Source organism: Salmo trutta, chromosome 22, assembly GCF_901001165.1.
Source record: "Salmo trutta chromosome 22, fSalTru1.1, whole genome shotgun sequence".
Taxonomy (NCBI): domain Eukaryota; kingdom Metazoa; phylum Chordata; class Actinopteri; order Salmoniformes; family Salmonidae; genus Salmo; species Salmo trutta.
The window spans coordinates 8,498,314-8,513,917 of record NC_042978.1 but is presented as its reverse complement, the minus strand read 5'-3'; the positions used below and the strand labels follow the sequence as shown (position 1 = coordinate 8,513,917).

The 15,604-nt window shown below is 44.7% G+C and overlaps 1 protein-coding gene across 1 annotated transcript in view; it reads left to right on the top strand.

The window, feature by feature from the left end:
* LOC115158941 (E3 ubiquitin-protein ligase RNF220-like) overlaps window positions 1–15,604 on the top strand; it is a 52,036-nt gene that overhangs the window by 19,483 nt on the left and 16,949 nt on the right. Inside the window, exon 3 of the mRNA XM_029708382.1 lies at window positions 15,472–15,598. Within this exon, the coding sequence (XP_029564242.1) occupies window positions 15,472–15,598 (127 nt within the window). The remainder of the gene's footprint in view (window positions 1–15,471; window positions 15,599–15,604) is intronic.

Here is a 15,604-nt window from a genome sequence, read left to right as displayed (position 1 = left end):
AAGCCTTCCAGGTGAAGCTGGTTGAGAGAATGCCAAGAGTGTGCAAAACTGTCATCAATGCAAAGGGTGGCTACTTTGAAGAATCTTAAATATAAAATATATTTTGATTTGTTTAACACTTTTTTGGTTGCGACGTGATTCCATATGTGTTATTTCATAGTGTTTATGTCTTCACTCTTATTCTCCAATGTAGAAAATAGTAAAAAAAGAAAGAAAAACCCTTGAGTGAGTAGGTGTGTCCAAACCTTTGACTGGTACTGTACGTGCACACAAACACACAGGCAAATGCGCATTCACACACACACATGCACACACGCTGGCACAAAACATCGGCCACTGTGTTTCTCCACTGTGGTGTGAAGGCTCCCTTTATTTGGCTGCCCTTATTCCAGTGATAGTGCTGGGTCGGTGTCTGTGTGTCTTGTCTGACTGATTGTCTTGCCCTGAATAAGTCAACCGCTGCCCTGTTCAACCACACTGGCACACTAAATGAGAACCAGCTACTCTGGGGGGGGGGGGGGGGGGGGGGGGGTCAGACGTCCAGACCTGCCAGCGATTTTTGCATGACTCTGTGTGTGTTTAGGCATGTGTCTTCCCACTGGGCACACACTGGTTGAATTAACGTTGTTTCCACGTCATTTCAATGAAATGACGTTGAAACATTGATTTGATGTTTGTGCCCAGTGGGTTGTATGTATTCCGTAATGAAAGGATCGTCTCTCAGATACAGAAGCTGACGTTTAGTCAGTCAGACAGACAGACAGACAGACAGACAGACAGACAGACAGACAGACAGACAGACAGACAGTATGGGATTACAGAGACAGTTAATGTGCCAGGCTGTGTGTGGAAACACAAACACTGGTTGATCAGTACACCAGGGCCCATATTCACAAAGCACCTCAGAGTAAGAGTGCTGATCTAGGACCTGTCCATGTGATCCTGGTCATTATGATCCAACAGTTCAAACTGATCCTAGATCGGCACTTTAGGAATGCTAGCTTTCTCTGCTATGTCCCTCCTCCCAGCAACAGCGGTATGTGACTGTGAGACAGCATCTGATGTTATCTGAATGCGGAGAGACAGGATAGGAAGCCGGATAACTTTGAGGGCTATGTGGGATGTGGTGCTGGTCGCTATTAGTACTGTTTTCCTGTTTCCAACCTCTCACACCTTTGGTGTATGGGGGACAGGTGTGAGTGTGCATGTGTGTGTGTCTCTGTGTCTGGGTGTGCGTATGTACAGTATGTGTGCGTGCTTGCGTGTGTTTGTGTGTCTGCGTGCGTTCGTGCTTTCGTGCATCCGTGACTCGAGGTCCCCTGCTATCTAGAAGTCCCATTGACTGTGAGTGTTCAGGGTCAAAGTGCTTGATGCAATCAGCTTCGTAGAATGAGCCTTTCATTTTCTCCCATTAAGCACTAATTGACAGGCTGTTGACAGAGAGAGGGAGAGGGGGAGAGGGAGAACGAAAAAGAGAGCGAGATAGGGAGAGCAAAAAAAGAGAGTGAGAGAGGTAGTGAGGGAGAGAGGGAAAGAGAGAGCGGGAGAGGGAGAGAGAGAGCGAGCACGAAAAAGAGTGAGAGACAGAGGGAAAGGGAGAGCGGGAGAGGGAGAGAGGGTGCGAGCATGAAAAAAGAATGCGAGAGACAGAGAGCGGGAGAGAGAGCATGAAAAAAGAGAGTGGGAGACAGAGAGAGGGAGAGAGAGGGGGAGAGGGAGGGAGAGAGAGAGAGAGAGAGAGAGAGAGAGAGAGAGAGAGAGAGAGAGAGGGGGAGAGAGAGAGAGAGAGAGAGAGAGAGAAAGAGAAAGAGAAAGAGAAAGAAAAGCCCAGGCCAGCAGTGTGTGTTAATCAGTGGGTCGACTAATAGCAATCTGTATTTTAAGGGCCAATCTAATTAGACCTTTAACGAGGGGCTATGATTACTCTATTAGCCTCTTAATGCCTCCTTCAGACCCACTCAGGCCACACACACACAGCCAACCACACACCTTATTGACAAGAGAGAAATGTGTCTCTTTCAGATGGGAAGGACTGGTTCACTCATAGTCCAGATAGCTCAGATAAGAAAACTAGAGCAGTCCACCGAGATTTATAGCCGGATGATAGTGTCTTCATGACAGCGGAATCCAGCTGTCACTGTAGGGCCTATGCTCAGCCGCTGAAAGTAAATGTTATCTCCCACTTGATTACCAGTGTTCAGCTGATGTCACTTAGCCTGTGACAGCTGTTACCTCTCAGACGAATAAGCGTTGATTTGATTTGATCTGTGAACCGGCTTATATCACCACGTCACCAACACTTTCCTTAAAACCTGCAGGCATCAAGCTTTATAATGCAGGTATAACGCTTGTTATAAGTATGTGCGAGCCTTCATAATGTGTTAGAGTAACGTCAAAGCCAGAGGCATCCGTATGACACAATGGGAAACTGAAGCGGAGGGGCACTGTTCCTCTACAGGTGTTGGACAGAGAACGCTTACCTCATAAATATTGTGTTTGTAGTTCTGAGGTTTAGATATAGTCCTATCGACCAGCCCTAAGGGCAACCTTAACTTCACCGCAACTCACACTCTCTGCTTTCCCTTTTTTTCCCAGATTTGTAGATCAGTATCAAAGATCATTGAGCCATGCATTTCAAAGAGGCGGAATTGATTACAGTCTGAAAAGACTAGAGGCAGATTTTTCCTTCGGGGTGAACACGGTCTAAGAGGAGAACCTGGTAGTTGAGACATGGCCGTCGAGCCCACTCTCTTTCTCATTTGCGGATAGAAAGAGATGATTGGCTGAGGACATGCACGGCCATGGCCACAGCTGTCGGAACTATAGTGACCTGTAATGGAGAAGAGAGAGGAGATGAAGATGAAGAGGAAGAGGGAGAGGGAGAGACAGAGACAGAGACAGAGACAGAGACAGAGACAGAGACGCAGACAGACAGACAGACAGACAGACAGACAGACAGACAGACAGACTGTCTGTCTGTCTGTCTGTCTGTCTGTCTGTCTGTCTGTCTGTCTGTCTGTCTGTCTGTCTGTCTGTCTGTCTGTCTGTCTTTGTCTGTCATGTAGTGACAGACAAAGAGAGACAGAGAGACAGACAGAAAAAGAGAGACAGACAGACAGAAAAAGAGAGACAGAGAGAAAAAAAGAGACAGAGACAGAGAGACAGACAGACAGACAGACAGACAGACAGACAGACAGACAGACAGACAGAAAAAGAGAGACAGAGAGACAGACAGACAGACAGAGAGAAAAAGAGAGACAGAGAGAAAAAAAAAGAGGTTTGCAATATTTGTTGGAGGTCTTTGTTCTGATTGACCTGTGGTCAAAGGGCCTTGTCATTGATCGGTGGGTCATCAGAGAAGGGCTATGGGGCTGAGGTGGTTCACAATGAGTCAATTTGAGGTTGAATTCCACAAGGAGTTGAAAGATGGAGCACAGCTGCTCAACTCAATATTTGTCTCCTTTTCAGCACCAATTGGGAGATTTACTCTGATATACTCTGTTTTTTTATAATTCATAAATATTTTCCTACGCCTAAAAAATATACAAGATCAGAGTAAATATCCCAATAGGTGTTGAAAAGGAGACAAATATACCTATGAGTGTATTTACATTGCTTTCTTTCAATAATCCATAATATTCTGAACTGTTCTTGTCACGTCCTGACCCTAGTAAGATGTCATTTTCTATAGTAGAGTAGGTCAGGGCGTGGCAGGGGGTGTTTTTGTGTTCTATGTTTTCTATTTCTATGTTTAAGTTCTAGTTTTTCTATTTCTATGTTGGGATTGTTTGGAGGCAGCTGATCCTCGTTGCCTCTGGTTAGAGATCATATTTAAGTAGGGGTTTTTCTTCCTGGGTTTTGTGGGTAGTTGTTTTCTGTTTACTGTATGTCACCTGACGGAACTGGTTTCGGTCGTTTTGTTCAAGTGTATTCATTAAAAGTAAATATGAGCACTATACACGCTGCGCCTTGGTCCCCTTTATACGACCAACGTTACAGTTCTCTCCATATATTCTACTGAGTCTGTTGAGAAAATGATAATTTATGGTATACCAAATATAAAGGGTTGGCTTTAGATACATGTAGTGAAAACCCTGTTGACAAGGGAGCTGATCGTGGACTACAGGAAATGGAAGGCCGTGCACACCCCCATTCACATCGATGCGGCTATAGTGGAGCGGGTCTAGAGCTTCAAGTTTTTTCGGTGGCACGACAACGCCTCCTCCCCCTCAGGAGGCTGTAAAGAGTTAGCAGGGGCCCTCGGATACTCAAAAAGGTTCTGCAGCTGCACTGTTGAGGACTTCTTGACTGGCTGCATCACAGTTTGTTATGGCAACGGCCTGGCCTCCGACCGTAAGGCGCTACAGAGGGTAGTGCGTACGGCCCAGTACATCACTGGGGCTGAGCTCCCTGCCATCCAGAACCTCTATACCAGGCGGTGTCAGAGGAAGGCCCTAAAAATGGTCAAATACTCCAGCCACCCAAGTCATAGACTGTTCTCTCTGCTACCGCACAGCAGGCAGTACCGGAGCCCCAAGTCTTTTTTTGCACTGACTCTATCTCACTGGACTCTACCCACACACTCACAAATACTACACTGACACTCCAACACACACAAACACACACACTACATATGCTCACACACACAAAACACACACATGCATATTGACGCCATACACACACACACACACACCTTTCTTTGACTCTGTCCCTGTCCTTTGTGCTTTGTCCACAGTCCCTCTCACTATCTCTGCACATGACTTTCACACACTTTCACACTCTTCATATGAGCTGCTGCTACTCTGTTTATTATCTATCCTGATTGCCTAGTCACTTTAATCCCTACCTACATGTACATATTGCCTCAACTACCTCGCACCCCTGCACATTGACTCGGTTCCGGTACTTGTTATTGTTGTTTTGTTGTGTTACCATTTTTTTTCGTACTTTTTGAACTCTGTGTTGTTGGTTAAGGGCTCGTAAGCGTTTCACAGTGAAGTCTACACCTGTTGTATTCGGCGCATGTGACAAATACAACTTGATTTGATTTGAATAAAAACGCCATGAGAACATCTGTTGGCCAGCAAGTGGGAGGGTTTTCAGCAATTGAATTAAATGTATTCAGTGCGTGCATGGGAAACAAGCTTGCAAAGCCCGCTACGCACCTGCGTAAGGCAGTGGCGTGTATTCATGGATGCCAAGAGAAGCCAGACTTCCCTCAAAAAATGACCAAGAAAGAAACATAAAACAATGTATCGTTCGCCTCTCTTTGTTTTCATAATTTCCTTCAATTCACAAATGTATCTCACCATAGAAAACATCCGAGCGAGCAAAACAGCGCCCCTCTGTCTCTGTATGTGTAGGCTATCTATCTGATGTGGTCGGGTCATAAAGAGTATGACATTGTTGCTGCCTATGGTAGAATTGAATGCAAGGGAAGCCAGCAAGCATTTGGCCACCATTGATTAAAAGAAAGTATAAAATAACAGCCAATCAGCATTGAGCTAAACTGAGTGAGCTCAACTCTGAATGGTCCTGGCGCACCAAAAAAATTGTTGCTTCTCCTTGTGTTGTTTTCCTCCGGTGGCTAGCTAGCTAGCTAAAATTGGCCCTCTTCTAAATTAGCCATAGAAGGAGATAGGATTTGGACTTTTACTTAATTCTCCATACTGGCTAGTGATTATAAAGGCAATTCTGAGCCAACCATAAAATACATTGTGCCGCTGGACTGAGAGGATGGGAGTTCAATAGGTAGCTAGATGTAGATGGCTCATATTAACCAGCTAACATTGCCCATGAAAGGAACTTAGGCTAGAGAGCAAGCATTTTAGCCAGGCAGCCTAGCACAACAGTACAACGTGTGTACTGTATGACAGAGTCATAGACTGTTTCTGTTTTCTTTGCGACTTGCAGTAACTCTCCATGGTTCTAAATCAATAGTTGTTTAGTAGTCTGAAAATGTCGGAAACATGAACTTTCTTAACCATGCTGTAGGTCATGTAACTGTTTGTTCATCCAATATGCTTCGTGGACTTCACCGGACAGAGGTTGCGCTCTGGTTTTGTGATGAAATTCCTAGGAGGAATTTATTCTGCAACTGTGTCTTCTTATTGTCTCGGCCTTAGGCATATATCACGTTTGCAAGGCATATCAACTAACAGGTTATAGAGCAAAAAACGTAATTATCACAACACATATGTTGTAATATGCCTTTTTTCTGGCTTGGCCTACCTACACACGCTACTGGAATAAGATAAGTCTGAAAATTTTTAAAATTGTATTTCTTTATTTTTTATTTGACCTTTATTTAACTAGGAAAGACAGTTAAGAACACATTCTTATTTACAATGACGGCCTACACCGGCCAAACCCGGACGATACCAACTACTGAGAAATGCGTAGGAAAGACGTGCGTAGGAAAGGCGTACAACACATTTCATAAGTCGGAATCGGGATTCATTTCAATGCAATTTTGTGTGCCCAATAATTTAAACTGAACCTAACTTCAACGTCTGGAAAACAGGTATTTTAGGATGTCTTTTCAACCTCATTTTGCTTACTGGGATTATTCTAGTTTTGCGGGGCAGCAATATTTTTGTCTCAGAATGGCCAGCACCAAGCCTGGACACAGGAGTAGAAAAGGCCCAGTGCACAAATTTAGTAAAAAACAAATATATGTATATATATGCCGTATATACAGTACCAGTCAAAAGTTTGGACACACCTACTCATTCAAGGGTTTTTCTTTATTTTTACTATTTTCTACATTGTAGAATAAGAGTGAAGACATCAAAACTATGAAATAACACATATGTAATCATGTAGTAACCAAAAAAGTGTTAAACAAATGAAATATATTTTATATTTGAGATTCTTCAAAGTAGCCACCCTTTGCCTTGATGACAGCTTTGCACACTCTTGGCATTCTCTCAACCAGCTTCTCCTGGAATGCTTTTCTAGTCTTGAAGGAGTTCCCACATATGCTGAGCACTTGTTTGCTGCTTTTCCTTCACTCTGCGGTCCAACTCATCCCAAACCATCTCTATTGGTGTCACGTCCTGACCAGCAGAGGGAGCAATTGTATTAGTTTTGGTCAGGACGTGGCAGGGTTTTTGTGTGTTAAGTGTTGTGTTGGTGATTGGACTCCCAATTGAAGGCAGGTGTGTTGAGTTGCCTTTGATTGGGAGTCCTATATAGTAGTGTGTGTTTTTCTTTGGGGTTGTGGGTAGTTGTTTTTGCACTGCGTTTGTTAGCCTGCAAAACTGTTCTTGTCGTGAGTATCATTTATTGTTTTTTCACTGTGGATGCTTTGCGTGTTTTTTCATTAAAGAAAGATGAGTATCCACATTCCCGCTGCGCCTTGGTCCTCCCTTCAACAAAATGACATTTTCTGTGACAGAACTACCCACCACAAAAGGACCAAGCAGCGGAAGAGGAGGGAGCCACAGGAGAACAGCGTGGATGGATGGACTTGGCAGGAGGAGCGAAGATTCTGGGAGGACAAGTTAAGGGAGTTAAGGGAACCCGAGAGGCAGCCCCAATAATTTTTTGGGGGGGGGCACAAGGGCTGTTTGGCGGGGCGAGATTGGAGCCCCAGGCCAGCTCCCCGAACCCTTGTAGGGCAGAGACAGACTGGACAGGTCCCGTGCTTTGGGGTTGGGGCTGTGGTGAGGCCTGGGATTTTCAGGCCGGTAGGCACAGTACCAGCGCCCCGCATGTGCCAGGGTGAAGTAAGCATCGAGCCTGAAGGGGTGATGCCAACCCTGCGCTCAAGACTGCCAGTGCGCCTCTACGGTCCGGTGTTTCCCGCTACACGCACTAGCATGGAGGTGTGTGTCTCCAGGCTGGCACGTCTGGTACCAGCCCCACGCATCAGGCGTCTAGTGCGTCAGCCCAGCCTCGCCAGTCAAGAGTCGCCAGAGCTGCTCGCCAGTCAAGAGTCGCCAGAGCTGCCCGCCAGTCAAGAGTCGCCAGAGCTGCCCGCCAGTCGAGAGTCGCCAGAGCTGCCCGCCAGTCGAGACCTGAGCCACCTCCAGGATAGGTGGGTTGGGGAGGGAGGGTGTAGCACAGTGCCGTCGTTGACGGCAGCCACCCTCCCTTCCCTCCCTTATTGTTTAGGGTTTATTGGTTTTGTGGGGGTATTGGGGATTTTTTTGTGTTTTCTTTTTTAAGGTGCATTCCGGGGTCTGCACCTTGAGGGGGGGGGTACTGTCACATCCTGACCAGCAGAGGGAGCAATTGTATTAGTTTTGGTCAGGACGTGGCAGGGTTTTTGTGTGTTAAGTGTTGTGTTGGTGATTGGACTCCCAATTGAAGGCAGGTGTGTTGAGTTGCCTTTGATTGGGAGTCCTATATAGTAGTGTGTGTTTTTCTTTGGGGTTGTGGGTAGTTGTTTTTGCACTGCGTTTGTTAGCCTGCAAAACTGTTCTTGTCGTGAGTATCATTTATTGTTTTTTCACTGTGGATGCTTTGCTTGTTTTTTTCATTAAAGAAAGATGAGTATCCACATTCCCGCTGTGCCTTGGTCCTCCCTTCAACAAAACAACATTTTCTGTGACAATTGGGTTGAGGTTAGGTGATTGTGGAGGCCAGGTCATCTAATGCAGCACTCCATCACTCTCCTTCTTGGTCAAATGGCCCTTACACAGCCTGGAGGTGTGTTTTGGGTCATTGTCCTGTTGAAAAACAAATCATGGTCCCACTAAGCGCAAACCAGATGGGATGGTGTATCACTGCAGAATGCAGTGGTAGCCATGCTGGTTAAGTGTGCCTTGAATTTAAAATAAAATCACCAGCAAAGCACCATCACACCTCCTCCTCCATACTTCACGGTGGGAACCACACATGTGAAGATCATCCGTTCACCTACTCAGCATTGGTTGGAACCAAAAATCGCAGATTTGGACTCATACTGTCCATTGCTTGTGTTTCTTGGCCCAAGCAAGTCTCTTCTTCTTATTATTGGTGTCCTTTAGCAGTGGTTTCTTTTCAGAAATTCGACCATGAAGGCCTGATTCACACAGTCTCCTCTGAACAGTTGATGTTGAGATGTGTCTGTTATTTGAACTCTGTGAAGCATTTATTTGGGCTGCAATCTGAGATGCAGTTAACTCTAATGAACTTATCCTCTGCAGCAGAGGTAACTCTGGGTCTTCCTTTCCTGTGGCGGTCCTCATGAGAGCCAGTTTCATCATAGTCCTTGATGGTTTTTGTGACTGCACTTGAAGAAACTTTCAAAGTTCTTGAAATTTTCAGAATTGTCCGACCTTCATGTCTTAGTGATGGACTGTCATTTCTCTTTGCTTATTTGGACTGTTCTTGCCAAATAGGGCTTTCTTCTGTGTATCACCCCACCCCTACCACTTAGTGTGTTGTGAATTCTGTAGTTAATGTATTGTAATGTTTTGGCAGGTCAGATAGCAGCTAATGGGAATCCATAATAAATACAAATACCTTGTCACAACACAACACAACTGATTGGCTCAAATGCAAATGAACTTTTAACAAGGCATACCTGTTAATTAAAATGCATTCCAGCTGACTATCATATGAAGCTGGTTGAGAGAATGCCAAGAGTGTGCAAAGCTGTCATCAAGGCAAAGGGTGGCTACTTTGAAGAATCTGAAATATAAAATATATTTTGATTTGTTTAAAAGGATCGGCGTTCCGTCAATGGGACAGTTGTAAATCATGCAGCGTGTTATGTCAAGATCGCAGATTTTAGAGTAACAACAAATGTCGGTACATACAGGATAAGTGTCTTATATTGGCTATATTCTTGTTAATATAACTGCACTGTCCAATTTACAGTAGCTATTACTGCGAAAAAATGCCATGCTATTGTTTGAGAAGAGCTCCTAACAACAAAACACTTTGTTCAATGCGATAGGTTTGATAAATTCACCTCTGAAGGTGAAATGTGTACTTACATTATGAAATCTTGCTCTGAATTATCATCCAAAGGGTCCCAGAGACAACATGAAGTGTCGTTTTGTTGGATAAAATTATTTTTCATATCCTAAAAAGGTCCATATATAGGTCCATGTATTTCCACCTTTTCAATTTGCATAGAAAGGAATCTGTGAAAATCTCACCCTAAACATTGTTTCAACGAGTCAAATCACGTTCGTATCTATTCCTCAGAGATCCTAGAAGGTAACAAGACTCCAATATTTTATTAGGGGTGTAGTATATCCAATAGGACACCACATTTGGTCAGAGAGCGACGCCTTCATGGCACGCCGATGACGTGGGTGGCCATCACTTGAACGACTGTATCTTTGTAAAATAAGCACCAATCGGGTTCAAACAAAGCTAGCTAGATTGCCAATGAGCTGGGCTTTACGGGGAGTATCCAGAAACCATGTATATGTCGTGAAATGTAGCTACTATGACTGCATACCTTTTCATTTTGGACAAAAATTATAAGGATATTCAGAGTTATGAAGTTATGAAAACTGGTTGTTTTGCAAATGTTGAACTTATAATATGGCTACTAACACTTGGAAAGCTAAATCAAAGTCCAAGTATACAGATTTGACAATATTCTTGCATAAAAATGGAATATGAATGCGAATGTCTCCTTCAAGTTTTGCCCAAACGTACCTGGGGACTTCACACTAAAAGGTTCAGTCATACTTCAAGTTATCAATCTGAAACTTTGCACATACACTGCTGCCATCTTGTGGACACTATCGGAATTACAACCAGAGAGATGGCTATAACTGTGACCTTTCTCTTGCATTTCAAAGATGGTGGTAAAAAAACACCGGTTGTTTTTTTTCTTTGTATTTTCTTCTACCAGATCTATTGTGTTATATTCTCCCACATTCAATTCACATTTCCACAAACTTCAAAGTGTTTCCTTTCAAATGGTACCAAGAATATTGGAAAGATTGGAAGATTGGAAACCTGCCGCGGTCATCCCCCTCTTCAAAGGGGGTGACACTCTAGACCCATTTTTTTCCTCCCTGCCTCATGACATATTGTGTACAATAGCAGGATTTTTGCATTAAAGCTGCATCAACAAAAACTCTCTTCCCCATGACAAAATGTGTAGAATTGCAGGAAATTAGCTTGAAAACTACAAAATGTTCCTTCGCAGGTCTCAAGACTTGAGAGCCCCTGCCCTACTGGGAATTACAGTGCTGTCCTCCATGTGTACTTCTAATGTTCAATGTAGACATAAGACCCATCAACAATGAGTTAATACAGCCTTTACTAGTCAATGACTAGTCATTACAGCCCTAATGAGACATTGATTAAAGGCAATGAGGGAGTGGCGGTAAGGATGGTGGTGGTGGTGCGGTATCTTTAAGACATTATACACAATGGATTGGGTGGTGTGAGGTGAAACTGGGAACCATGGCACATAGGGCTCTGGTCAAAAGTATTGCACTTAATAGGGAATAATGTGCCATTTGGGAATCAGAGGATGTGTGTATTACGGTAATTGACCAGTAAAAACAGTTAGGCAAGGGTATTTCTCAACATCACATTTGCTTTTATTTTTTATTGTATACCCGGGAAATTCTGGGATGAATAAAAAGTCGGAAAAAACCTACCGACCTTTTGAAAACCACGGAAATGGGAAATGGCTCTCCTCAGCATATGTGTTAGCAGCTACAGTACATGGCCTATTATGTCACTCGTTAAATAGCCTACCTCTCAATAGACCATTATTTCCCCAATAAAAACAAACGGCAGCCCATTTCCCTCCGCCATTTACTTCAGAGAGCTTGGCGGCGTCCCAAATGGCAACCTATTCCCTATATAGTGTACTACGTTTGACCATGACCCATAGGGACGCATAGGCACTACATAGGGAATAGGGTGCCATTTGGGACGTAGGTAGGAAGTGTGTTACAGGTAGGATGAAAAGCACTGAGTAATATCCTGTAATATTTTTGATGTGATGTTTTAAATAGGAAGCAGGTTGTCGTGGGAGACAGGAAGGGGCGGGGCACAGGTGTGGTGGGAGCCAATTACTTTTATGACTCAGGTCTCCTCTGAACGCTTGCCAACTACAGCCCCCACAAGCCTCTGCAATCTACCCACTGATTACACATAATAGAGCCTGTGCTTATTATGACGTTAAAGTGGAAAGGGAAAATTAATGTTTTTGGTCTGATGATGGTAGTTAGGGCGCGGTGTCAATGTTTTATCATACCAGATAGGCATACAGCTAGCCTTGATTTCCAGCCTTCCTTTCAGGAGCTGAGTGATGAACGAGGACGGCATCTTGAGACTGCCATACAGCAAGACGCAGGCACACAAATAATCCTGGAGGCTTGCCTATACCATAACCCAGCCATTCAAAACAATCCAATCTTGACCATTGCCCATGTCTGTCAATCATAGTTATACCACATCTTCAGATTTTGTCACTGCGGGTTATTCTTTACAACATGTCCATATAGCCTTGTTCATGCCCTGGCCTAATGTCACAGGTTGACATCAAGCCCTGATGACATGTGGCATTCTGTAAAGGTCACGTCAGCCATCTCAGCTACGTGTGTCTCTACAGTAGTGGCACCCGTCATATGGGCGCTGGCATCAGCGATTACCACAGCCCACAGGGTGACTATGGTCTTTTTAGGGATGTGTGTGTGTGTGTGTGTGTGTGTGTGTGTGTGTGTGTGTGTGTGTGTGTGTGTGTGTGTGTGTGTGTGTGTGTGTGTGTGTGTGTGTGTGTGTGTGTGTGTGTGTGTGTGTGTGTGTGTGTGTGGTTGTCTGATCTCTCTGTATTGGTGGTGTGGTTATACGGGATAGAATTGATGTCCCATACATACAGCAGGCCTGTGTTTCCAGGATCCTATAACCTACAATATCAACAGTTCTGTCTTCATCAAATATGATTTCCCTTAAATAGAGCATTAGTGTATTTAAATACATTGTACATCACAAACCATATGAGGGTTCCTATTTTATGTAATTTAATTGTGAGGGGATTAGACAAAAACTCAATACAGTATTTCTACAGAACATTCCTCTCACAGGTGACACCTGTGAAAGGCCTTAGAAGATAAGATTGTATTTATTTTGTGCTGACATGCAGTCATACTGCTCTGTCGTCCATATGATTTCCTCCTGACAACAACAAACCATAACAGAAAGACTATTTCCCGAATCTTGATTGATTTTGAGATTTGAAAATGGGATTTCTACTATAGATACAAAATATGTTACCGTAGGAGTTGGGAGAGCATGAAACTCGCAACGCTAGGATAGTGGTTTCGATTCCCGGTACCATCCGTATGTAAAAATAAAAAAATACACGCATGTCTATAAGTCGGTTTGGATAAAAGCGTCTGCTAAATGGCATTATATTATATTACAGGAGTGTTAGGAAGTGACTTGTAAACTGTTGTTCCTTCTGACATTCTCTGTTTTTTGTTGTTGCAACAAACCATTTCCTCTGGCAGGCCACAATGTACCGCAAGTTAGCTGTACAGTACAACTGTATGGATATTATTGTAGAGTCAAAGGCTTCAGGATATAACCTAGGAGGTAGCCTAACCATTGATGCCACCATGCATGTGTTTGCCCTCAGCAATAGAGACAGTGTAGCCTAACCACTGGCCTAACCTCTAGCCTCCTTAGTGAGGGATGTGACCACTGCTGAACAAAGAGCAGAACAAATGAGAGTGCTACACAGCTTTGGAGGCCTGGGGGGGAACAGCTTCCCAGACAGAGAGGGAATCCATCAGCTCCTCTTAAATGGGGAGATAGCTAGCTAGCTAGCCACATAGGCTAGTTTACTGCCCCCCTGTTATGTGTCTGAGACCCCCCTCCCCAGGCTCAGCGGTGAGGCCTATTGATGCTGACACATTTTTCTGGGAGGGGGAAGGGGGAATGGGAGGGGGAATAGCCGCAGGAAGATGTTTTGGGGTGGGGGTGCTAATATTTTTTGCCAGCGCTACAGATGACTATATCGGTCCAGTAATACAGGACTAGATTTTTCAGGGGGTGCTGCAGAACCCTCAGCACCCCTACTTCCCGCGGCTATGGGAGGGAGAGAAGTAGGAAAGGAGGGGGAGGAAGCACGTGTGGTTGATGTCTCGAACGTGCACGCATGCAGGTACACACACGCACACGCACACACGCACACACACACACAATCGCCATAATTAAGTCTTGGTCATTAAAGTGCTTTTTAGGACAGATATAGCTTCAATCAGGGCTGGGACACCATCCCTAACATGGAGGTTGCCTGGTGCAGACAAGAGTCGACAGGATATGGCGGAGGAAGGATGGGGAGGGAGAGTCTACAAAAACGGGGACAATAAACCACCTGAAAATTAAAATCCCATTCCTCTTATCACGGCGCCATTCAGAGACGCTTATCTCTCCAGGTAATGTGGTTATAAATTCAATTTCAGCCCCGAGATTTCATTGTTTACTAATGCCTGCATGTTCCGGGCCGGGGAGCGCTGAAAGCCCGGCAACGCTCGATGCGTGTCGGGAAAACTCATTTAGGCTTCCGCGAGGGATGCAAAAAAGGCGTGAGGAACACGGAATGACCTGTCACTTTCCCAAGGACACTGAGTGGTTTTTTTGCTATTTGCGGCCATGTTTTATTCAGCAACCATTTTTTCCCTATTCGGGTCCTCATTAGGCACTCGTAGCTCAGCTGATGTCAGAGGGGACGCCGACCTGCTCCCAGCATGCCACATGTCATGTATTTTGTCCTTATGAGTGTCGTTGATGTGTTGTGCAATAGGTTCCTGAGGGAAGCAGATAGGTGACTATACATGCTGCAGGCCCCTAATAGGCTCTCAGGTTAAAAATCTGTGTGGCTCACTTGGTAGAACATGGCACTTGCATTGCCAGGGTTTGTGAGTTTGATTCCCACGGGGGACCAGTATGAAAATGTATTCCCTCACCACTGTAAGTTGCTCTGGATAAGAACGTCTGCTAAAATGATGTAAATGTGAAGTGGCTGGTGTGATACTGTGTCGGTGTTCTTAATGGTGATAAGTCGGCCTACTGCACGAGGCCTTTGTTTTTATTCATGTCATTGCTATTGACCGTACTGTATATTCCCTCTGTAATGGCTATGTTATGGCGGTCTCTTGTCTGGTTGTATTAAGATATAGAGGGAAATGCGATGCAGAGAGTTGGCCATACCTTTCTACATGTGATTAATGGCTTTCAGGAGTAAAACACCTCATTTACCTGGTAAAATGTTGATATAGTATAACTCCCTTCCCAGATGACTGCTTATGGCCGTATACCATCAGTGAAACCCAATGGGGCGGGTGGGCCGGGCTAATGTTCCCATTGACAGCTTATGATGTAGGCTCCCTGACAGGGTGGTGGTGAGTGTGTGGGGGGGCGGTGTGTGTGTGTGTGCGCACTAGCGTTCGAGCACGTGTGTGTGTTAAACCTGAATCCGATTTGACACCGAATGTTCTAATGACGTCCTCTTGCCCCCTCCCTCCGCCTTTCCTCCCCTCTCTGTGTCAGTAGGTAAGGGGAACGTCCTGTATGACTCCCAGGCCCCAGTGTGTCCTGTGTGCCATGCTGTGTTACGACCAGGTGAGCTACAGGAACACATGGAGCAGGAGATGGGCAGACTGACACAGTCACAAATCAGGTAGGC